Source organism: Chaetodon auriga, chromosome 6 (assembly GCF_051107435.1).
Source record: "Chaetodon auriga isolate fChaAug3 chromosome 6, fChaAug3.hap1, whole genome shotgun sequence".
NCBI lineage: Eukaryota > Metazoa > Chordata > Actinopteri > Chaetodontiformes > Chaetodontidae > Chaetodon > Chaetodon auriga.
Genome location: NC_135079.1, coordinates 11,420,443 through 11,444,410, shown reverse-complemented (window position 1 = coordinate 11,444,410; position 23,968 = coordinate 11,420,443). Strand labels below are relative to the sequence as shown.

The window sequence follows — 23,968 nt, the reverse complement described above, 5'->3', positions numbered from 1 at the left end:
GTCCCTCTCTGAAAGGTGCCACAGGCAAGGTATCACACTCTAATAGGCATCACACCATTAATGGACAGCTGAGCACCGTGAATCATTTGTCCACTTTAATCATCAATCACATATAGGCAGCCAAATGTGGCGTGACCACAACTCTTCCCCTGTCTGCATTTGTCAGGACGATGATCATCCATCATCGATCATGTTGCAGAATTACTGTGTGAAATGTGAATAATAATTACCATGTCAGCTACCGTACTGAGGCACACTGGACTGACTGTGGCACTCTGAAACACCTACAAAACAATCCCGTGGCCTCAGGAGTTCATGTCGAGGTCAATGATTCATGTTAATTACATATTTTTTCTAGGATGGGTACTTAACTCGTTCAAGCTTTTCCAAATTCGGCTTCATTTCAAAGCTCACACACTGGATTTTTCTTTCATTTAGCACATGTCATTTCTGATTATACATTGTGTGATACGGAAACAATCTGCAAAGTTCTTAGGACCCACGCAAGAGTTCACACCGCAGGACGCTGCAATGATTGAGTGATGGCTTTTTGTGTGCTTCTGTATTCAAAATGGCCTCATCCTTTGATCAGAATCAGGAAATTATCCTCTACATAACATTTCATGGGACTTCTTATAAGATGAATCACATCCAGTTTAACTGATTTCCTCCACTTTTTAAAACACTCTTAGTGCCTCTCGTTACCTTTTTGATGCTGTCAAATTAACATAAATATTACATTTCGGCATTTTTCAGAGAGGACCAAATTTCAATTCTCTACTTCCACTCAGTTCTTAAAAGAAAAGATTAGCCAGAATTTAAGATTCTCATTAAATATCTTTGGTTTCTCTACAATCTAAATAAGTGATGAAACCTTTTTTAAACTCCACAGCAACTAGTGATAAAAGCCAGTACAACTCAAATGCAAATGTAAAACAGTGGGTAAACCATGCTTAACAAGCATATGCCTGAGATGGAAGCTGGATTTTTGCTGTCTAAGGCGTAATGATGAATAATAGCCTTATCAACAAAGCACAACACATCCCAACACGCTGGGATCTTATCACTGCTCATTTCCTCAGCTCATGTATTTCCTGTATCTCCGGTGGAAAATGTGTCGTGCGGCTCCCCGCACTGTAACTGACAGCCTAGTCATGTCAAAAGACTCAGGCTTTATGGCAGCAGCCCTTGCACAAGACAAGAAAGAAAAAAAAAGTGGCAGGTGTAAGCAGATGCATCAGCAGTATTTGCAAAAAGTCACAAGATTCCCACAAGGGACATGCTTGTCATTAAAACAAACAAGAAAAGAACTGATGAGTGCATTAATCAGAGCGCGGCCAAGCATCGACGGTGAGCTGTAGTCCGTGGAGTTCCTCCCCAGGAGCGCTTGCACCTGAGGGAGGGGGGATTATCGCAGCCCCACACTGGAGCCCCTGTATCTGAAATCTGCCTGAGCTCATCGTTTCTGCTCCTCGCTAAGAGGCTGTGGCTGGATATCAGGCTCAGGAAATCTATTCCCCTGCAGAGCATTGGCTGACCGACGTCAGTGCTGTGCATTGTCGAATTATTAATTAAATGCATGCAGGCATAATCAGATGCAGACATGGTGAGACCTCTGGGACAGCTAACATAGAATTGAAGCTGAATCTAAATTGCAGATTTCTCCTTATTTTTCAATGCCAGCTAGCTATGCTGTTTTAGGAGCAAAGTCTTGCGGCCTTAAGAATTTAGCATCACTTTGCACTTATTTAACATTGTTGTGATGCAAAACATGTACAACCAGGACTTTTCTTTATAATGCACACTCACAAGAGAAGGAAATGCATGACAAAATGGACTTAACCGAGCCCGTGTCTGTGTTTTACAGTCAAATAATACAGCACAGGCTGCAGCATAAATATGTTTACACGGACAAGTAAGAGATAAGATGTGGGTGTATGTTGTGTTTTCATTCCCTCTTCACAGACGTGCAAAATGTAAATGCCACAGCTTTCAAAAGTAAAACAAAGTCCAGTTCCTGCCTCCATACATTTCATTAACTTTTGTTAATGTAGTTGCTATGGCTCCAGGGTATTTGCTCAATGCTCAATGCACTTTTGCTGAAATAATAAGATCTATCAGTCAGCGCAAAGCAAAAACAGCTTAATTTGCAGAATAAAGGTCATTGGAGCTCTTACTTTTGAGAGGCCTTGACAGAGAACGGCGTTCAAAGCAACAAAGTCTCGAAGAAACTCTGCCTTGAAATATTGCAGTGTACTGAGGTGTTCACATGTAGTTCTGTTTGACAAGTTTGTACAGCTGAGCTGACTATTATGATTTGCCCTTGTGACCTGAACCCAACACATTCATTATGCTACAGCATGCAGCATGTACTGCACATCTGACATGATGCTGAAGACTTGACATATGTGCTGGTGAGCGTTCCAAAGCTTTGAATTCACATGTGATTAAGAGATTATTGAACCTGGGTCCAAACCAGCAGCTGATCAAGTGTTAATTGCATGTATTGAATAATCAAAGAATGAATTAGCCCCCTCCGAATCAAAACAGAAATGTAAATTGTACTTTCACACAAATCTAATGTATTCTTTTATTGTGTCTAATCTACATTGTGCATTGCTATTACTACTAAATTCAAAATCCTGGCATTACAAGCAATTTCTCCCTGTTTGCCAATAGAACGTGTCCTTGTGAGGAAAGAAAGCTGTCAGCCTTCTGCAGCCACACTCTTTCATTAATCAGCACTAATTAAACGTATTGAGTGAGCCAAACATCGGCATTTCCAGTTGAAAGGGTTTACTAGACTGTCAAGTGCACACAACAAAAAAAAAAAACTATACCAAATGCACAAGCCACTTATGTGCCCTTGAGGGATCCGCTGCTTTGGAAGAGCTCAGAAAATGAGACAAAGATGTGTCTGCTCACTTCTCATTAAATAACGTCTGAATTCACGGCGTCTCTATGGCAAATGTCGTCCTTGGCTCTTCAGAGAGCTGAAGCCACTGAAGCTGAACTGAGTATCAATTTGTTTTCTGGCAGCATGACCTCTCATCACAGGAAAAAGTTGTATGAAATAACAGCTTGAGCCAACCCCAACGCCGGAGGACCACAACCTACACATCACAAGTTTTAATGACCGGCCATCTGACGAGAGGGGGAAATAACTTTGAAGCTCACTGAACATGTTATAGCACTTCCAAGTCCAGGCCATCCTCACACGCTGAAACTGCTGTATGTGAGTACAATAAAAAACCAATTACTGTTGGACCACATAAGCGATCTGCACACACAAATTTATATTTCAGAAATGAAATTATAGTTATTTAGAATGTTTCACATTACTGCACACAGTAAATGAGCAGAATAAGGAGATGAAATGACTTCCTAACTCACTGACCAGAAAATGCTGTCCAAAGAAGACCATATAGCTCCGAAATTGGTGATTTTGAATTAATCAGATAAAATGCGAGAGTAAGAAAATTATTTGAATTCTTAAGATGAATAAAGAAGTTAAATCCAGTGGAAAAATGCATCATCACAAAGCAGAAAAACGGCGATTATTTATGCTCGGGGAAGGTTGACATTTTAGAGATATGCATAGATTTCACAGGACAAAGCATAAAAAATGAATATGTGGACTAAGTCGACGTGTTTGAGACTAAATTACAGCAACATGGAGGACAGAAACAAGAGACAATAAAAACGTGAGAGATGTGAGTCCACGTTTCGGACATGATGGTCCAAAATCACAGCTGGCTTTGTTTGTTCCTCCAGTGGATGAAAAACAACTAACTTCTTCACTAACTTCTTAATACAAAGGCGAAGAGTAATTGTAAAATAAAACTGAGTTTGCACCATGTGAATTATTAATTCGTGCGTGAGGATGTGCTGTGTTTGTGTGGTTATCAGGGGCAAAAGAAGGCAGGATGTTACGCTTGGGAAGTGTGTAGCTATTATACACCCCCCAAAAAAACAATTCGTGTCAGCAGAGCGAACAAAGAGGAAATTTTTTTGAAAACAGGATCTTAGTACACAAAAAGTGTCAGTCTCAGGGTCAGAACAAAACCTGCACTGCTGTAGTGCCACGTTAAATTTATGATAAATGACTTTATGAAAAATTGCTATAATGCGGGGCACCCATGCAGAGAGTGGGCTCTGCAGCTCCAACAGCGCAAAACAACAGTGTCTACAGTAGAGCTCCAGTTGTTTCAAATCACAGAGTATGAGCGAGCGTGTGTGTGTGTGTGTGTGTGTGTGTGTGTGTGTGTGTGTGTGTGTGTGCCCCTGCCACTGATTTGATAAAAACCATTGATTTAACAAAAGCCTTCTCGGTCTGTTTATTTCTCCACAAAGGAAATCAACAGCAGTAATGATTCCATTATTAAACCATGGTGCAGATCTGCTCATTGACTAATAGACTAATGCAAGTTTAATCAGCTGCTTTAGCTTGCGCTCTGTTGTCATCTAGTGGCTCGAAAATGACATAACATGCTGCATGTGACGTTCATTCCGGGCTGAATAAAAAGAGGCTCATCGCAGCTGCTGGGCTCAGTCTTCATCCTTGACTCAGAGGGACGCTAAACCACCTTAAAATCCTCATCCAGAAATGAATCTTAGACTGAGAGAGACATCGTGGCATTGCAGGTACATAAGCGTCAAATAAATCAATGTTAATGTGAAATGCAGCATTTAAAAGTACCAAGAAATGACAGATGATCAGCTACAACAACCGATGAAAACTTAGACTGAAGCAAGTCAAGCCAACTGCTTATGCATCCTCTGACACACTTCTGCATTATTACCACTGGCTTTTAAATCTCTGTATCTTCAAACTAATAGTTTTCAACACAGCACGCAGGCTCCGAGGCATGTAAAATTAAAACAAATCAATTCAAATTAAAAACAATACATGGCTGCAGTGGGTTATCAAACTCTCCGGGATGATACAGCCCTTTTCTTTGGCACAGCGCGCACATTTCCACGGGATAGACTCGCCAATAGCCTAATTAAATAGAAAGCACAATTTGTCACATCAAGCAGCCAAAAGCAGCGCTTTCCAGATGCCAGAAGACTGCGCCCCAAGTTCCCGTGGGCCGCCTCGACAACACTCACCAAAATACAGGAAAGAAAAGCTATTTTATCTCCTCTCACAAACATCTGCAAAGCTGTTTATCAGCACAGACACTGTCGATGCTTGTTGACTCGCCTGCTGCGGCATCATTAGCATCCTCTGCCGATTCAATCAAGCACCCCTTTTTCATTTTTTTTTCTTTTTTCTTTTCTTCTTTTTTTTTTTGTACGTTTGTCGGGAAAAAAGCATTTGAACTCACCCTTAGGGAGACTTGAGATTTAAAGTTATCGCCCACAACAGAACAGAAATCAGCGGGTCCGCGGTGCAACACGGTCTTCCATCTTTTAATCAGCGCGAGAAAGTGAAAAATTGCAGGTGGGTGAGGACAGGTAGTTTGTGGAGTTCAAGCCGGCATGTTTCGATACGCAGGTGTGGAGAGAGGCGCCGCCGCTGCTTCCTCCCTCTTCTCTCTCCTCTACTTCACTGGGTGAAGCGCGGCCCACTTTAAACTCTGGTGACGTCATGGCCACTGATGCTGATGCTGCACCCCCCTCCCCATCTCCATCAATACCTACACCTCTACACACACACACACACACACACACACACACACAAAGTCTTGTCCTTAGACATCATCCTATAATTCCTATGACAACCTGTGAAGTGCTTGAACAGGGCTGCAACCTGTTAAAAGTGTCAAATCCAAACACAGAGTCTCTTTTCTAAGTCCATAAGGGATTATCTGTCTGCTTGCCATGCATGGTTGCAACATTCAAAATTAGCCTATATGAAGTGAGAGTGGGTAAATTGCCCAGAACGGCGTAATTATTATAATTAAATCCTATATTTTTCTGCGAGGTTGAGCGCTTCATGCCTCCTCCGAACCAGGAAAAAGAAAAGATCAAGTCAGATCAAGTAGAACGAGGTTTTTCTTCAGTCTTCGTGACTGCTGAGGATTCACCTGCACCGACGTGTCCTCATCGGCCTGTCAAAGAATTATGTGTCCAGCGTCTTTGCATTTGAGTATCTGAGCAGTGTTTCAGGCATCAGTGACCTCACGCCTTGCTGTCCTGATGCTTCGCACGGCCGACAAGATTCCCCTTTTGATTTTCCACATGGGGGATTTAGAAACCTGCCGGTGAATCTGGTTTTCTTGCGGTGACATTTAACAGAGGTGTGTTTCTCAGTGGGAGGTCAGAGGCTGGTGGGTGTAGAGGACAGACCATTTAAGGGAAAATGTTCCCTTTTTTTCCCCTAAATGACTGTGTTACCTGAAAAACTGTGCTTTTACTGGATAGGTCTGATGATATTCTATATTTTTCTTGTCAATAAAAAACAGTCTTTGTATCAAAGCCTGCTGTAGCTTAGAGCTCCACTGTTGTCTAAAAACTGTTAAAAACACATCAGCGAGCCACACTTTTGCTGCTTCATTACAATGATCGCTGGCACTTTAGTTTGTTTTGAGTCAGTCCCACATACACTGTCCTCCTGTTGTAAATACTCACTAGAGCACCATGTTCGTATTCATCTGCAGCTGAAAATAGTCCCAAACAAATGCACCATTTACTCCAGAAATGAGTAAGATTTGCTGACTGCCTGACTTTTCATGGGATTTGTTGACAATAAGAAAAATATAGTATCGCACCAAACTTGTCCTGAAATTAAATTGTCGGCAAAATTCTATAAAGACAAATCACCAGAAAACGTATGACAAAACAACTGAGACGAAGAAGAACATGACACAACAAGGAATCTAACAACGGCTTAATTTATAATTGCTCAGGATCTGAGAACAGCACACGTCCAGCATCATCAGACAGGCTGTAGTCATGTACTGTACCGCACCAATCAACACCTCTTCAGCCCCTCAAATCTCCCTACTGGCCTCAACGAGACTCTGCTGAGCTGCTCAACTGTATCAAAACATGCTTTTTAAAAAGTTTTCACAGCCTTTTAGTTTCTGCGCTCTGATTCTCAGACGTTTCTCAGTGATTATGTTCAATGTGAAACACCCAAAGTCCCTGAAATAACGACTAAAAAATCTCTCACACGTTACGCTCTAAATAAACATTCAAAGGCTCGGCATCTGATTTTACAGTAATTACCTAAACCTCCCAAAGTGGACTGACTGTCTACATCTAATTGCAATTAGAACAGCAGGGGAACATGGTACATGAAGACAGTGGTGCAGGAAGGAGCAAAACCACACTGTACAAATATGTCAAGGATGTATTATGTATAAAGTATGTGTGTATTATTAGCAAAATGCACTTTTATTATCAAAAGTAGAAGTATTCAGTTTGCAGAAAAATGTCCCCCATGAGTGTGGCTGTGTTCAATTATGTATAATATCATTAGACTCATCCTTCTGATGCATTTGTGTATAAACAAGGCTTTACATTTGTAGTTGTCTGAGGCAGAGCTAACTGTTTCACACGGGGCTCTTAAGTGATGATTATTCTAATTATTGATTATTATGTTGATTTTTGTCTCCCAGTTCATTGTTTGGTCTGTAAAATGTCAGAAAATGATAAGGAATGCTCACCACACTCTTCCAGACAGCAAAAGATTTCTTGTCTTGTCCACAAATGGTTCAGTTAATTGTAATTTAAGGCAGGGAAAAGCGACAAATCCTGACATGTCAGACGCTGGAACCATGAAATGCTTAACATTTTTGCATGAAAAATGACTTAAATGATCATTTATCATAGCAGCTGATGATTAATTTCCTGGTGATGCACGAATCAATTAATCAACTAATTGTTTCAGCTCTGATTTTACGTATTGTTACAAGCTCTCCGTCTGTAAAGTAAGAAGTAACTGAAATATAAGCTCTGAAATGTAGGAGCAGGAGCATAAAGTGGCATGAAATGGAAGTACTCAAGTAAGTAAGTAAGTAAGCATGGGTATTTAGCTACGTTACACCACTTTATACGAGTAACTTGCAGGTGGATGTTTACTTTGAACTTGTGCAGTTCAACATCACCCAAACCAAACCTGCAGTATTCCCATCTGTGTCCCCCACTTGTGTGCGTGAGTGTTCATGTTTCAGCCATTTCTAAGCTCTGCCTCGGTTCAGCTGAGGTTTGTTTTTCATACTTTATCAGAAATGTGTTTGCAGTCACATTCAGCGCATGCAGTCCTCCGTGTGCCGTCTTTGGCCCGGCTCCAGATGAACTACATCTGCCCAAAAGTAAAAGAAGACACAGTTGCCTTTGCCTCTGTATTAGCTCGCTGAGTTATCTTACCCAAACAGAAGGGCACAGCTCCACCTTCCCTTTGCCACTGGCTAAGGGACATTATGTTCTGTATGAAACATGAAAATCCATTACACCACTCAAGGATCTGCAAACAATTTCTTCTTTTTTTTTAGGGGGGAGGGGGAAATCCTCTCCTAAAGCAATTTGTTTTTTCTCTCCTTGATTTCTCCTTTGTTTTCTTTTGATCCTTGTCATGCATGGTTCATTACTGTAATCTTTTTAAAGATTTGCCGCCATCTATGGTAGCCATTAGTCAGAAAAAGGCCTTCTACTTAAAGCGCATCTTAAACATTTCAATAGCACAGAAGTTTGGGAGAGATGTGCTTTAGTTTGCACCTGAGTAGACTTTATCCCATCCTGCCCAGGGGGAGGACGTTCAAGGTGAAAGAAACAATGATGTTTGTGTTGCGGTGATTCGGTTGAATGTAGAGCGAGGAGGGAACCTCAGACACTCCAAATGAGATTCGCCCATGAATAAAAAGCAAATAGCTTGCTTATTAACAGTTCTTTCAAGAACTGGAAACAATGCACGGGTGCCCACTTGTCCTGCCGTGGCCATCCCATCCTGTGGCTAAACGTCTGTCTTAGTCATTGGACAGATTTGCATGTTTGGGGCCCCAACTGTTGGCCTCTCTTCTCAGCCGGAGCAACTGTCTGCTGTTATCGGCTGCTTCAGAAGCTGCCTTTGTGGCCTGCTGTAATCCCTGACCACAAATCCCTAACTCCCCAAACAAAGTAGTGGTGGATGAGGCAACAAATCCACAGCATCAAACAAGACATAGCGTATTCTGGTTTTCCAGCACTGCAGCTCATCTTCGATCAGTGCATCTGAGCTTGCTCCTTTATGTCTCATCTGCTGTCTCCTCGTGGAGCAGCAACATCTGGAGCCGGGGCTTCGGCTGGTGGCCTGTGTGGCGCCTGATGTAATTCTCAGCTACCATCTTCCTTAATATGTGTTTTCATCTGCAGTGATTTCAGAGTTTTTTGCCTTTCCCCCTCAGACAGTTAGGGGTTAGTCCACTGAAAATCTACAAAATAAACATTATTTCAATCAGGAGATAAGTGAAAGAAGAGCTTAAATAGGCATTAAGAAAATGATTTATTTGGTATCATGTGCACAACAGGAAAAGTTGAAAACATGTGAGTGAGTCTTTGGCTACTAGCCCCCATTTGAGAGATACAGGTGTGTAGCATAAGCATCATTACAATGCAACCAGTGGATGCTGCAAAAGAGAAACCATAGAGAGAGAGAGAAAAGAAAAAAACAAAAATATAAAAAAACAAAAAGCAGCAAAGCGGGGGGGTCTAAACAATCAGAATAAAAATTATTCCGTTTTTATTTGCCCATTCATTTGAGATGCGTCCCTGTTGCATTAAAATGGAGATAAAATAACTGTGATTTCATTTGTGGCGTCCACAGCTTTGAAGAATGACATTGCAGGAGCAACATATTTGGAGCAGCATCAACAGACACTGTTATTCTGTGGCTGTGATAATCCACAGACCCCACAGTCAACAGATTTCATTGTAACTGCTTTCTGACAAAGAAATAGCCCTCATAAAAACTGTTGACAGCGAGGTCTGTGGATTATCCACAGTACCAGAGACACTGACTCTGGGAAGAAATGATGCTGCTGAATTTTTTAAAGATCCCCTCCAGAAATGTTGGGATATATTAAAAATACGCTGCTTTGAATAATAATTTGGATATGATAGACTTTTTCCACAAAAAAACAAAAAAATGTAAAATTGCATCTGCTCCTTCTCCCTCATTGAGGGTTAAACTGCCAGACACCTCACAGAAGAGTTCCCTCACTGCATGTGCACCAAAGGTTTCAAGTCTCCACATCACACCTGTGCAAACTGCATATTAGACTACGATTGGCTTCCCAACAATGACGCCACTCCATGTCACAAAATCCTGCTCGTACGTAAACGTCTTAAATTCAGATTAAAGGTGAGCACAAACACAGCTTTCCCCCTTCAGCAGACGAATGTGAAAACAGGCTTCTAGGTCATAACGCGCACACACATCTTCCTGCACAGAGGAGCTCAAACAAATCAAAAATGAACAGCTAATCCAAAGCATCCGCACAGGTGTTTTTAGCAATTTTGTCAGATTGGATAAGGTCAGGTTGAATATGGGTAATAATAAACTAAACCCCTTTTTAGATTGGAGTGTAATTCTCCAGCATTTACAGCATATGAAATTAGGTTCACCTCCTGTGTGCTGGAGTGGAGGAGAAATCTCAGATATCTGAGTAAATAAAACCCAAAACCATCTGCATGATGATCAGCACGGGTAAATTAGAAAATATGGAAAGTTATTAAATACATTCATTCCTTGATTCGATCGCCTGACAAGCAATGCTCTTAAAAGATGACTCCAACTCGAACATCAAAATCTCGAACCACTTTAAAAGTCTGGCGTTATGTTGTATATTTTAAGATTTGTTAACAATTTAGATTTACCCACCTCAGGTTTGGATGGAGGGACAGCTGGGTGAGTGGGGGGAGGGAAGGGGGGTGTTTGTTTTTGTTTCATTTACATTTATTTATTTATAAGGACAACGCACATTAATAAACATTTTCTGCAAATGTGCCAGTGTTAGCCAGCTGGCTGTTTACATAATATAATACAGATTGCAAGCTGCGCGAACTTCAGTTGTTATCTAGTCATCTCTGTATATTGTCATCATTTTTGATACTAGGATTTTTTTTTAAACCCCAAAGATGCAGCTCTTATAAGAATGCATTGGACATAAGACTATATTACTAATGTTCCCACAAACATGGCAGGGTCCGCCATGCTTTCAGAGGTCAAATGCAGTGAAAGCAGATTTTTTTGTCCTAAAAATGGATGTAAGTTGAGAATTCTGTTTTGTTCATTTCTGATCAGCATTTTGCAATAAGTTGTGGGGGTCCAGGAAAACCACTGGTGCAGATGTTCTACGGTCCGCATGGCATTGTAGTCAGGCCTAATATGCTCGAGTGGCCACAACCCAATTTGTCAAAAGCAACTTAGAATTCACACAGCTCCTGTCCATGAGCTCGAGATGGGACACAACCAATCTTTCCTCTCTGTCAGAACTGGTTTATGGAGAAAAATATGATTTTGGCAGCAAGATGCTTTTGGTAAACCGAGCACGGCCCAGTGGCCTTGTGTCTGTCAGGACAATGTGTAGAGACTTCGGAGCAGATTGTAAAAATGGCAGCCGGTTTCGGGTTCTGCTTGATATCTAATCTACATGGTACGGTCAGGCTGACAGCTGACACATCATTCACGAGGGAAGGTGATGCGCTCCTGCCTAACAGGTGAAACCACTCATCCCTAGTTTTGATTAATTGTTTCCACAGAGGTCAAACGGCCTGACTGGCAGAGTGTCTAGCCCAAATTAAAGGAAGAATAGATCAAAAAGTTTTTCCATGTTGTGATCTGTCTGAAAGAATAGATCAGAAAGTTTAGTAGATATTCAGAAAATGTTCAAATCATCAAATCAAGTTCAGATTTTAATGCGACAAGGTGTAAAAAATGTCAGAATGGCTTTGTTACATGAAAAAGCACTGGAGATTTGATAATATTATAAGTGTTTGAGTGGTAAGCAAGGCCCTGACGGAAAAAGAGAAGAAAGCTCGGCACTGTCGAGAGTCTGAGCTGCTGCTGAAGTCTGACCTCTTGCACAACATAATAATAATCATCAACAGCTTCTCAGCAGCAGCAGAGAGTGTCAACAATAATAAAAGATACCAAATGTTTTAAAGGGAAGTACAAAAGGGGGGGGGGGTATTGCTGTGGATGAACTCAGACACTGAATCCTCTGTGATTCTGGACTAAATTAGCAGAAGCAGAGCATGAAGAGAAGCAAAAAAGATGGTGAAATGAGTCTAGAGGGCTGTCTTCAAATGAGAGAGCAGGTTAGTGCCCGACAGTCAGTGAGAGCAGTTCGGAGACAAAACTGTGAATAGCTACATATATTAGGTGTTGGGCCGATCTTACATTTGGCAGATTTCATATTTTTATCACTTACTTGAAAGTGATGATTTTAATGGCATCTGTTTAAGGTCCACTGATCATATAGTCCATCCTAATTATAAATTAATGGCACCAAATGAATCACACAAAGTGGCTTTCAAATGTGTTCACATGAGTTTCATTAAAAGCATTTAGCCCATTTGCATAATCATGACACACAACTTGCATCAAAGTAAATTCACATTTGCATTCCATTTGCTCTTTCCATGCGATGCTTTCTGGCTCATTTTAAGATATGTTGTGCAAGTGACACTATCACTAATCACTACTGGAAGGTCCAAGTGCATACTTGTTATTCTGGATTTTGGATAATTAAACTTTTAACGGAATGTAATGGGATGAGAGATCCTGAATTTAAAAATATATATACATGGTAAATAGACAGTTCTCATCTTTATTTACATGGCTTGACTTTCTTGTTATGTAAAGGCAAACTTGCATCTTATTTGTTGTGTCACTGAATATACAGTTTTTGGTTTTTGTGGTACTATAATTGACTCTCGTAGCAGCTATTGGAATGATGCAGGATATGGAGTATTCGCAATTCATATTAATATATTAGGGATTTTTTTTTTGTAATTGCCTCCTAAGACTGGATGTTGGGAGTTGCCTCAAACTTTCTTGTTATTTGTAGAAACTGATTTGTAGTACTGTGATCATCCGTTAGGGAAATACTGAATCTTTTATTATACATTAATTCCATCATTTTGTGGCCTTAAAGCAGCCCAAAAATGCTGAAATTAAACTGTAGACTGTAACTCCCTTTAAGTGGCTAAAACCAGCACGTCCTCAGAGCAGAGGAAATGAACGCACTGATTCAGGTTACAGCCTGGTAATACCACCTATCACCAGCAGAGGGGGTCCCAAGCACTGCCATGCTGTCCGGAAGACGAATGTAAATATTTTTGTGACGTTTCATCTCCGGATCATTCACATCCATCCACCCATTAAGAAGAATATCAGCTCCTCCAGCTCATGACTGCTCCGCAGTGTCAGTCCATGTCGAGAAAGCTGACTGTGCGCGTGTGATAGCAGAGCTCCTTTCTGCGGCTTTCCATCCTCACGGCTCGTGTGTCTCCACATCAGCTGCTTTCTTGTGTGTAACATGCAGAAGAGAAGGAAGCCAGAGCCGATCCAACTCAACCCGATCCCCGATGGAAACACTATCAACGGCACCGGAGCCACAGAGTGAGTGTCAATATTCACCTACTACTGACGGTCAGGGATATTGATAACGCCTATTGATTGATCAGTTATGTCAGATTCACGTTCAGCGTGCAATAAAGGCTCGTGACAGCTGCAAAAATGTATACATAACTGCATATCCCCTTTGCAGGAGGCTATGCGTGTACTTCGTTCTTACATCTGTAACGTGAGACTCTGCACTAGGTTCGTGTGTGTGTGTGTGTGTGTGTGTGTGTGTGTGTGTGTGTGTGCGTGCGTGAGCTCAGAGGTTTGCACTTGGCCTGCAACTAATGATCGTCTTCATTTTTATCGATTAGTATGTTGACATGTTTTTTGGATTAATCGAATAAATGTTTATCCAAGTTCCCAGAACCCAGGGTGAAATCTTCAAATATGTCTCACGAGCAGTACATATGAAATTAATGATAAGTTTCATTATTTGACCAATTAATCAGTCGATAGTCGTTGTTTTTTGTTCAATTAACAATTTTGACTATAAAATGTAACAAAATTGAAAACACATGCCGAAGAGCCCAAGCTGACACCTTCAAACAGCATTTTCTGTCAGACTAATTGTCCAAAACACAAAAATATTCCATTTACAAGCTGGAAGCAGCAAATGTATAGTATTGATAAATTACTTAAATGATTAAGCAGTTATCATAATAGTTGGCAGTAAATATTCTGTTTATTCACTGATCGATTAATTGTTTCAGCCTAAACCAGCAGCCAAAAACACAACCAACAAACTCTTATCGTTTAGAAGCTGGTACCAGTAAATCTTTGGCACTTGATAAATGCCAACAGTTATTCAGTTATTAAAATTGTGGTTGATGAACACTTCATGCACTGAACATACGTGCAGCTCTCAGGTCCTCAGGTCATCTCTTCATGGTGTCATGGATGAGCAGGTCGCTCCGTCACTCTAGCAGCCCACTTTGTTTGGACGGTGATTAGTCAGAGGTTGACCTTTGCCGGGAGGCAGTGTGTAGAATAATATTTCTATGTGTTGAAGAACTTGTGTGTTCCCACCACTGTGTGACAAAACACAATAATGGAGATGTTAAACTGTTGTGACACCATGCTCTCATGGTCCTCAGTTCACGGAGAAAAGCCCAGTCGGTCCAGCAACAAGCTGGATCAGTCGAGAAGAGAATTACATAACATGTCATCCCTTGTGATGTCTGGTTTTCAAATGTGCTGTGGACGAGGAATATTTCATCGTTTTATCCTTAGATCACACATCTGAAGGCCATTTGGGTCTTTTCTAATGAAATGGTCTCAAATCAAATCTTGCATTAAGTCTAAATAGAATTCTGCATTAAACATCTCAGTGTATTTCTACATTTTCAGAACTCACTGCATTTGAGTACAAATTCATACGTCTGCAACCAACAAATGTTTTTAATTAAACTGCTAAGTATTTTCTCTGTGATTGTTTTTGACTGAATAAGAGTCTGAAACACGAATATATGCAGTTTATTATGATGAAAGTCAAAAAAAAATGGAGCAAATTGTCACATTTTGTGTGGGAAGCACCAAATGTTAAACATTTTCGCTTTAAAAAATCACTTTCAAACTATGTGGCCATAATTCTGTGATATTTAATTGCAAATACCTAGTCCCCCGATACACATTCAAACACTTTTGTATATTAGAATTGTAAAAAGATGTAAAAGGCACCTGATACTTTATGTTGTGGGATCAGCGTGTTAAAATGTGAAACAGGGGAGTCGTGCGTTGGCTTTGCTCAGTAGAACTTGTTGACGATGACATAATGTTTGGCTGGAGCTGAAGCACATTCCTGCTGCTGAGGCCGAGGAGCAGCATGTCACGACGCAGCAACAATCAGGAATTCAGGATAGCAGATTTGGAAGTCTCTGTTGTGGAGGGCTCGCTCTTCCCACCGCAGCAGGAGCTCACAGTAGATGTGTGTGTGTGTCCAGTAATACTGCTGTATCGTGCACTGTGACACTCAGACTGACACACTGCTGACAGATAGCCGTGCAGCCTGGTGCTCCTCAATCCTCGTTTCCATAAAAAGACAGTTTCATCTACACTTTCGGCTCTCTGAGGCTCGGGGGAAAAACAAATCCTGTCTCAGACCAGTGATGGTTGACGAGTGCTCTGCAGGGACACAGATGTCGCTCACGCTTTTTGTTCCTTAACACTGCATAAAAAGAAACTCCTGCATGCCCTCAAGGAAAAGGAATAAAATCTGTTAGAGTTACACAGCTACAGCGTTAAAAGTTAGATCTGATTTATCTCATAATGAACCTGTATGTTGTATCTCAGATGACAAGGGTACAAGAGAAGTTGCTGGAGCCAAACCCATTAAACCCTGATTCAGTATGTTATTAGATGAGAAGTTATTGCCTAGACTCTAGACTCAATTAGGCTTTGATAGATCATTTAAATTCCTGACTATTTGAGCAACTTCTTTAAAGCCCAGCCTTTAAAGCCCAAATTAAAAATAAATTCTATTTACATCTGATTTATAATTTGTTGTAAGAAGTGGACGATGTGCATCTGAGCCTGTAGTTATCATGGAGAGGCGGGCCGATGCATGGCCACTTCCAAAGATGCAGAGTGTAAATGTCTAATGGGGCAAATATGTCAACCAAACTTTTTAATATTTCCTGATTTTCTATTTATAGCTCTGCAAGGCACTTAAGGAACCAAAAGATGGATGGGTGATTTGCTCGAGAGCTGGAGTTTTGCCAGACATTTGCAGACAAGTGAAGGGGAGGACTGAAGTCAAAGAACAAGGCCACTTTGCTGCACATGTGCATAGCATTAGCATGGGTGTGTGTTTGGGGCGACTGGAGGAAGAGGCCTGTACAGGTTCTTATGAGGTCTAATGTGGGGTTATCTTTTTCTGACCACTGCTCCATGTGTCAGTTAGACTTTTAGTGGTAACAAAATCAACAAATTGGGCATCCTTTGTCATGTCAGTCCACAGCCTTGATATGCTGTAAGTATTAGCTAAATGTATATAGATAAAATAATGTCACAGAATTTGACCATGTATCCCTGAAGGCTCCTCTCAGCTCACACCTGTCACTCTGATCAGTACTTTAATGACCTCCTGTGATTCTCATTAGGAACAGGTGTTACTAATAACATTAACAATGGCTCCGTCCTGTTCAAATGTTCCAGTAAGCCTTGACAGTGGGATGGCATTTGCAGTACAAAGACCCTGAAACTGAGGCAGCTAAATGGAATTCAGCCATTGTTAAGTTTATTAATTAAACCAGAGCTTTTTCCACTGTGTCAAACAGTGTTCTGTGAAAGAGGTCTGCACTATGGATACAAGGACGATAATTCAAGGTAATGTCTTAGCTGAAACTAAAGATTTGTTCGTTTCAGAGCGGACACAGAGAAATGAGCCCATCTTTTTGGGTCATTTGGACCAGCACACAGGAGGATGCTCACACCAGCAGCACAGGTGTTGCATATTGGCTGTAGACAAGCTTAATGCAATCAGTGAGGCTCTTATGGAAACCAGACCATTCCACTCTGGTGAAAAGGAACTGCCATTACTGCGCGCCAAATGCTTTCTCAGCGTGAAATGGCTGGCAGCCATGGGAGAAGTGTACTGAGTGGCCCACATAATGCCAGCCATGCATGTGATATTATCAGAGGACATCTGAGAACAAATAAAAACAACCTGTTCTGGGTAAACCTGTTCATGCAAATTTGCGTTTTGCTAAAATCTTGGATACTGTCGCATACGTCCGAACGTGCAGAATATGACTGTATTGTCCAGAGATTGTTTATAGTTTTATTATCCAGAAAGGTGTTCAGGTGGACAGGAATGAAGCGTACGTGTGAATGTTTGAAAAGGAAGTCAACATTAACATGCAGTGACCGTAGTTTGTGGTACTGATTCTTCATTGTTTGATACCTCTTACCATATCCTGTTTACCACAACGGAATTGGTGCTGTACTTAGAGATAAACACACTTGATTGCTAAAGCATTACCTCCCTTTCGCTGTAAATATTGTTGTTTTTTTGCAGACTTAACTTTTTTTTCCCCCCACTGTGATCTATGTTACAGGTTTGGTGAGAAAACAGCTGATTTACAGCAGTCGTAAAGGGAAAACAGTATGTACTGCCTCCTAAGCGGATCTGGTTTCATTTATTTCAGTTTAATAACAAAGAATTTCATATGATTTCTGTCCTATTCTAGACAACCTTGATTTTTAAAAGTTTAAGGTCTGAGAAATGCAGTTAGAAGTTAAAGTAGGCAAGGCTTTTGCAACCCAGGACACAAGGCAAAACCTATTGCCTCTAATATTTATGCATGTGTGACTCTTGATCACAAACACAGCCGTCTTCTTTCCAGCACTTCATGTCAAGCTGCAGAGATGCTGAGTCTTTTGCATTCAGGTTCTACTGGATGTCCTTGGACGTTTTGTGGATGGAGCACAAAAGGCCAGTGTCGTGCTCACTTCTTCCTGCACCCAGAGAGGGGGCTGAAGTGTGCAGCTACTGTCGTCCCTCCCACATATGCATTGTGTGGAGTGTGTTTCAGGCTGCTCTTCTTCTCCGTATCTCCAGCCTCCTCCACCCCCAGCTCTTGTCGACAAAACGCCCACACTACCCACAGCCAACTCAAACTCAGCGCCTCGTCTCCATGGATATGCAGGCCTGCTGTCGAAAATAAAACCACTTAACCCTCTCTGTGCTGGGTGTTGGAGCAGCGGAGAGAGGAGCACAGTGCCCTGCTCCAGCTGCTCTCCACTAACGATTTTTTTAAAAAAGCATAATTACCACTGAGTGAGGAGAAAACCATCTTATTACCATTGTGCTCTTGTGCAAATATGAAAGACTGACAGTTGAATTAAAGATGAATTCTTAATCTGAAGCTGGAGATGAAACACCTTACAGGAGCTTGTGTGCATGCAGGTGGATGAAAACATCAGATCTTACAAGCTTTTGTTCTTTTGCAGCATAAAGCTTTTAGCTTTGCATTAGCAAACATTTACTCAGAAATATAATTTTCCCAACATTGTTAAATCATGCCTTGTTTAGTTTACATGGGCAGGCATCTGCAGTCTTGGGGGTACTTGCAGAACAAAGCTCAGCTTCGCAGACCGGCTCTGATCAGTGGAATTAACGCGGCTCAATAGTCTTTGCTTCTTATCATATTCATGATTAAAGCTGAGCGGGTGTGTTGCAGTGCGCACATTGTGTTGAGAGGTGAAGGAGAGGTCAGACAGCAGCATGTCAAAGCTCTTCACTCCACAATTGATTTCTCAAGGAAATGAATCGCCATGACAACAGCATCAGGGGAGCGGTAGCAGCGCTCAGAGGAACCGAGAGCTTCCTCACATCAGGGTCGGTGAAGGAGCACTGAAACACACCTGGCGACCCTTTCTGTCTCCCTGCTGGTTCTTTGATTGGTTACCATCATTCCAAGAGGCTTGTGCGGTTGCAAGCTCAGTCGTTCCTTCAGTCTTTTAATTTGGCCCATGTGGGGACAACCAGAACTTTGGGGAGAGAACATCTCAATCAAAAGTTCTGTGTGAATGGACTCAGGACCTTTTATTTAGGAAAGAACGCATTAATAATACACAAACGATTCATCTTTCTCTCCGTCTTTCTTCGTCTTCTTTCTAAGAACAAACTTGGAGGCACTGCAGAAGAAACTAGAGGAGCTCGAGTTGGATGAGCAGCAGCGGAAACGCCTGGAGGCCTTTCTGACACAGAAGCAGAAGGTGGGAGAGCTGAAGGACGATGACTTTGAGAAGATCTGCGAGCTGGGTGCAGGCAACGGAGGAGTCGTCTTCAAGGTCTCCCACCGACCCTCCGGTCTGATTATGGCGAGGAAGGTAAAGCTGCGGCCCTGATGGCTGCTTAGAGGAGGGCTTTAGTGAAAGCACTTTTCTCCAGTGTGTTTTCAGAGCGTGGAGTCAAAGTCTTTTCTCATTTTCATAAATCTGCTCACATAGTCACATTGTGGGGACTCAGCTTTCCCTATGAGGGCAAAACACAAGTCCCCATTAAATAAATCTTTACATTTTAGGGGCGGTAGACTTGGGTTAAGGTTAGGATAAGGTTTACAGTTCAGTCAGTGTAATGTGTTCTTAAGTGACGACAGTGTGTGCACATGTGCACAGAAAAGGAAGATTGAAGCCCGCGTATTCTTGTTCTGTGTGATGTGAGGACATTTTGAAAACCTGATGTCTTCTGTGTTCCAGCTGATCCACCTTGAGATCAAACCAGCCATCAGGAACCAGATCATTAGGGAACTGCAGGTGCTACATGAGTGTAACTCCCCCTACATTGTGGGTTTCTATGGCGCTTTCTACAGCGATGGAGAAATCAGCATCTGCATGGAGCATATGGTACTCATCTTTAATACGTTATGTCTGCCGAGTGTATTTGCACAGCATTCACTTCGAGTGCTGCTTTTTATAGTCTGTGCTGCGACTGTGTTTCCTCCATGGTGCAACCTCACTTTTATTAACACAAACCAAATTTGTTCTGATGTGTTGAATTTCACATGTTATATTTTTATGCTCTCCATATTTCCCTTCCCTGCTGGCTGTAGGACGGTGGCTCCCTGGACCAGTCGCTGAAGAAGGCAGGCAAGATCCCAGAGCAGATCCTTGGCAAAGTCAGCATCGCTGTGGGTAGCTCCAACACCTCTCCCACCAGTATTGCGCTCTGGTCGTCACACTCCAGCTATATTTGTTTCGTTTTTGGATATGAAATTGTTTTGTACTTTTTTGTCATTGATGCATATTCAGCCGTATATTATTGCTTTTGCGCGACCAGCTTATCTGAATTGTTACAACACTGATATTCAATATTTGTCTTTCCAGGTCATTAAAGGGCTGTCCTACCTGAGGGAGAAACACAAGATCATGCACAGAGGTCAGTCTCTATTTAGTTTACTAAAAGATGTTAGACATATATGAAGGTTTTTCAAGGCTACAATACTTTTAAATCATGAATACCCATCTTCAGACATGCTAATCTTAACAACGCTGTTTGCATTGAATAACATGAGGCTGGTTATTGATTTTCACCTCACAGTGATTCCCTATTTCAGATGCACAGACTAGATCTTTGTTGCAGTTAGTAACGTATGACTGATGAAAGGAAACGTTAAAACAGATAAGCAGCGCAGCGAGCGCTGGGCCTCTGCAGCAGTTTGCTCTGTGGTGCTTACTGCTCCCTGTTGAACACTTGCCCACCATGTTCTCCTAAATACTGCATGTCCCTCTTTCAGATGTCAAGCCCTCTAACATCCTAGTGAACTCCCGCGGTGAGATCAAGCTGTGTGACTTTGGAGTGAGCGGACAGCTCATAGACTCCATGGCCAACTCCTTTGTGGGCACTCGCTCTTACATGTCTGTGAGTTCAAATGGACATGCTCCTCCTTTCCTGCTGCTCTCATTCACACATCAGCCTGTACGATTCCTGTTACAACTAAAGACTCACATTTGTACGTCTCAGGCAGCTGGACTCCCCAGATCTCAGAGACTTGATTCACAAATTGGATGACTCACAGATCAGCTGACTGACTTTGTATATAGGCCTTACGGGGAGTCGGCCATTTATTTTTTCAGTCTTTAGACACAGGCTATGCAATTTACATTATATATACCACTGCTGAGACGACCTAATCCAGAGCTCTAAATTTATGTTGCTTGGTTTGCTTTAGCCTGTCATTTGTTATGCTTCTGTATTTTATCAGTCACTTTCTAATTATTGTATAAATCAGTCATGGTTGTGGTAATGATATAATTGGACGTGTGCTGTGCAGCCGGAGCGTTTGCAGGGCACCCATTACTCTGTTCAGTCGGACATCTGGAGTATGGGTCTGTCCCTGGTTGAAATGGCCATTGGACGCTTCCCCATCCCGCCGCCTGATGCTAAAGAACTGGAGCAGATTTTTGGCTTCCCTGTGGAAGGGGAGGCAGCCTCCAGTGAGTCCTCCCCGAAGCCACAGCCCCCTGGGCGACCAGGCAGCTGTAAGTGCCTTTTTTTTTTTCTTTTCAATTGCAGTGGCCTTGACTGAAATCATTTCAAAAGGCCTGTTGAAATTGTTTCCCCCAAGACATCAGTTACAACATTGTCATGCAGTGAGACCTGTTTGTGGCCTTGAGTGATAAGTGCACAGTAGATTATGACACAGGCTGATATCTTCCACCCACTCAGCATACGGGCCTGACAGCAGACCACCGATGGCTATATTTGAGCTGCTTGATTACATCGTCAATGAGGTGAGAGTCTCCGGTATATGATCATCCTGGCATCATGAACACACCTGTGTACGTGTGTATGGTGATGCCTTTACCAGCAATTTCATGCTAAACTTTGATCCATTCAGAACTAACTGGACCTTTTTCTATTTCAGCCTCCGCCAAAGCTGCCTGGGATATTTAGCGCTGAATTTCAAGACTTTGTGAATAAATGGTATGTAGGAGAAGGCATCAACACATATGGCACATCCATGTTTGCCAATCAGATGTAATGCCACCTGGTGGTGGAAAAAAGGCACTACACCCTAAGTCGGTTTGTGTTTTCCTTTGCAGTTTGATAAAGAACCCTGCGGAGCGAGCAGACCTGAAACAGCTGATGGTGAGTGAGCACGTAACTGTGTAATCCTGAATCTCTTCTCTACCATCTTACACACCTTTCCTTTTCTTCAGGTGCATCCCTTCATCAAACAGTCTGAAGCAGAGCAGGTTGACTTTGCCGGCTGGCTGTGCAGCACCATCGGGCTCAGTCAGCCTGTGACACCCACCCACAGGACAGCAATGTGAGACCCGCTCTGTCGACAACAGACCCCTCATCCCCAGGTCCTCCGATGACTCGATTTGTATTATGGGCAAAATGTATGTTTATACTGAGTTATACTAAGAGTTTAAAAAAAAGACGTGCAATCAATAGTTGTATATTTAGTGTACACACCAACATGCCAAGTGACATTAACTATGTATTCTTTGGGCTTCATCACAGGCCTGCCTGAAAAGCCATCTTTTTCTAATGATCAAAGTATTTAATGATAAATGCTGCTCAACCTGTGTGCTTGATATTCCTCTTTACCTTTCGTCCTTACAGCGCCAACAGATTACAATCTTTGTTAGTTTATGTGAAATAAATAGTCTTGTGAATCAATTTTGAATGACAGGTCTGACTCATGCATTTGAATCAACTGATTTATTTTTCACTGAACTCCAGTCTGTTAAACATGTATAGAGTTACACCTTAGGTTTGGCAGGTGCTCCCGGTGGATCCAGGCTTCTTCTTGGGTTTCACCATCTTAGGGAAAACAAACAAAATATTTAAGTCACAATCATCAATTACAGTCTCCAGTTTTTGCCTCCATCTTAAATAGTTTAGACTCTTACCGTTGGGTCATGCTTGAGGATGACCTGGCGTCTTGAGGGGATTCTTCAGCTCTCTGCAGTTGATCTTCTTGCTGTAATGACAATATAATCCAGTCTTAACAACGTGAACTTATGCTAAACTGAAAGTTTTTAAGAAACTTTGTGTCGCTCAGGACTTCCATAATAATCAGGGTTCAGAAACACGGACCTGAAGTGGAACATCATCATAGTTGACGAGCGAAAACAAACTGAAAGAAGTGAAGAGCGCTTACTTGGGTGTGCGAAGTGCTTTCTGGATCTCCTCACTCTTCAGGATCCTGCTCAGGTCTGTGTTGGTCATCTTGTGCATGGGCAGGCTGGAAGAAATACGGCATGACGCGTTAAATTCCTCATTTTGGAAAATATGGAAATGGCAAAAGTTTTGATGCTCAAACTCAGAACTTCTTTAAATATCACAGAATTTCAAAAACACGGACCATGAAGTGGAAGCTCATCACTGTAGTGTGATTGAGATAGTTTAGTGCTACAGTGGGATTACTCTTGAAATACTCACTTGTAGTCGACCTTCAGGGATGCAGGTTTACGCCCGGCCACGTGCAGCTCATCTCTATCTAGATGGGGAAGTGTCCGATTGACCACCAAGGACGAGCCTTTGTTTACATTCCACAGTGATACCTTCATAACACAATTCAACAGTCAACAGTATGACAGGTAACTTGTTGCTTCTTTTAAACTTTACGGATTTGAAACTTTGACGTTCACTGTGACTAGCTTCAGTAAGCTGCAATACTGAGCTATTCAAGGACTATATATTGTTACATACTAAATATTTACCTAACAGCCATAACTTCTACATTTGAACAACACACCTGGGATATTTGCGGAGGCTTCAGTGGCACCAGCGTCTTGGTGGTAGATGATGTAGGGTCCTCTGCGTTGGATCCATCTGAGATTCCTCATCGTACTCTTACCAGCGTATTTCCTGTCATGCTTGACTCCACCTGTGCTGCAGCCATCTTCGTTTTTGTTTTGCTTTCCGTCTTTACTTCAGGTGAGTACAACACACGC

The 23,968-nt window shown here is 41.9% G+C and overlaps 3 protein-coding genes and 2 non-coding genes across 13 annotated transcripts in view; 1 reads left to right on the top strand and 4 right to left on the bottom strand.

The window, feature by feature from the left end:
• Positions 1-5,548, bottom strand: part of megf11 (multiple EGF-like-domains 11) — a 69,034-nt gene extending 63,486 nt beyond the window's left edge. For 7 of the 9 annotated variants that reach the window (XM_076733773.1, XM_076733779.1, XM_076733774.1 and 4 more), the window contains exon 1: positions 5,331-5,548. The gene's annotated coding sequence lies outside the window, so the exon portion shown is untranslated. The remainder of the gene's footprint in view (positions 1-5,330) is intronic. The other 2 variants (XM_076733775.1, XM_076733778.1) reach the window with 1 other exon arrangement.
• A 7,685-nt stretch (positions 5,549-13,233) lies between these two features.
• Positions 13,234-22,700, top strand: map2k1 (mitogen-activated protein kinase kinase 1). Its single transcript, XM_076732520.1, has 11 exons — positions 13,234-13,552; positions 19,177-19,387; positions 19,757-19,903; positions 20,110-20,187; positions 20,384-20,435; positions 20,794-20,918; positions 21,331-21,538; positions 21,726-21,790; positions 21,925-21,983; positions 22,103-22,148; positions 22,220-22,700. The coding sequence occupies exons 1-11, from the start codon at positions 13,470-13,472 to the stop codon at positions 22,331-22,333; spliced, it is 1,188 nt and encodes a 395-aa protein (XP_076588635.1). The 5' UTR covers positions 13,234-13,469; the 3' UTR covers positions 22,334-22,700.
• LOC143321849 (large ribosomal subunit protein uL4-like) lies at positions 22,701-23,666 on the bottom strand. Its single transcript, XM_076732522.1, has 4 exons — positions 23,454-23,666; positions 23,173-23,256; positions 22,922-22,992; positions 22,701-22,832 (listed from the first exon to the last, which is right to left on the bottom strand). The coding sequence occupies exons 1-3, from the start codon at positions 23,579-23,581 to the stop codon at positions 22,929-22,931; spliced, it is 276 nt and encodes a 91-aa protein (XP_076588637.1). The 5' UTR covers positions 23,582-23,666; the 3' UTR covers positions 22,701-22,832; positions 22,922-22,928.
• Positions 23,066-23,133, bottom strand: LOC143322798 (small nucleolar RNA SNORD18). The gene has a single exon (XR_013077345.1). It is a non-coding gene; the product is annotated as a small nucleolar RNA SNORD18 (small nucleolar RNA).
• Positions 23,331-23,402, bottom strand: LOC143322795 (small nucleolar RNA SNORD18). Its single transcript, XR_013077343.1, has one exon. It is a non-coding gene; the product is annotated as a small nucleolar RNA SNORD18 (small nucleolar RNA).
• Positions 23,667-23,968: the final 302 nt, after the last annotated feature.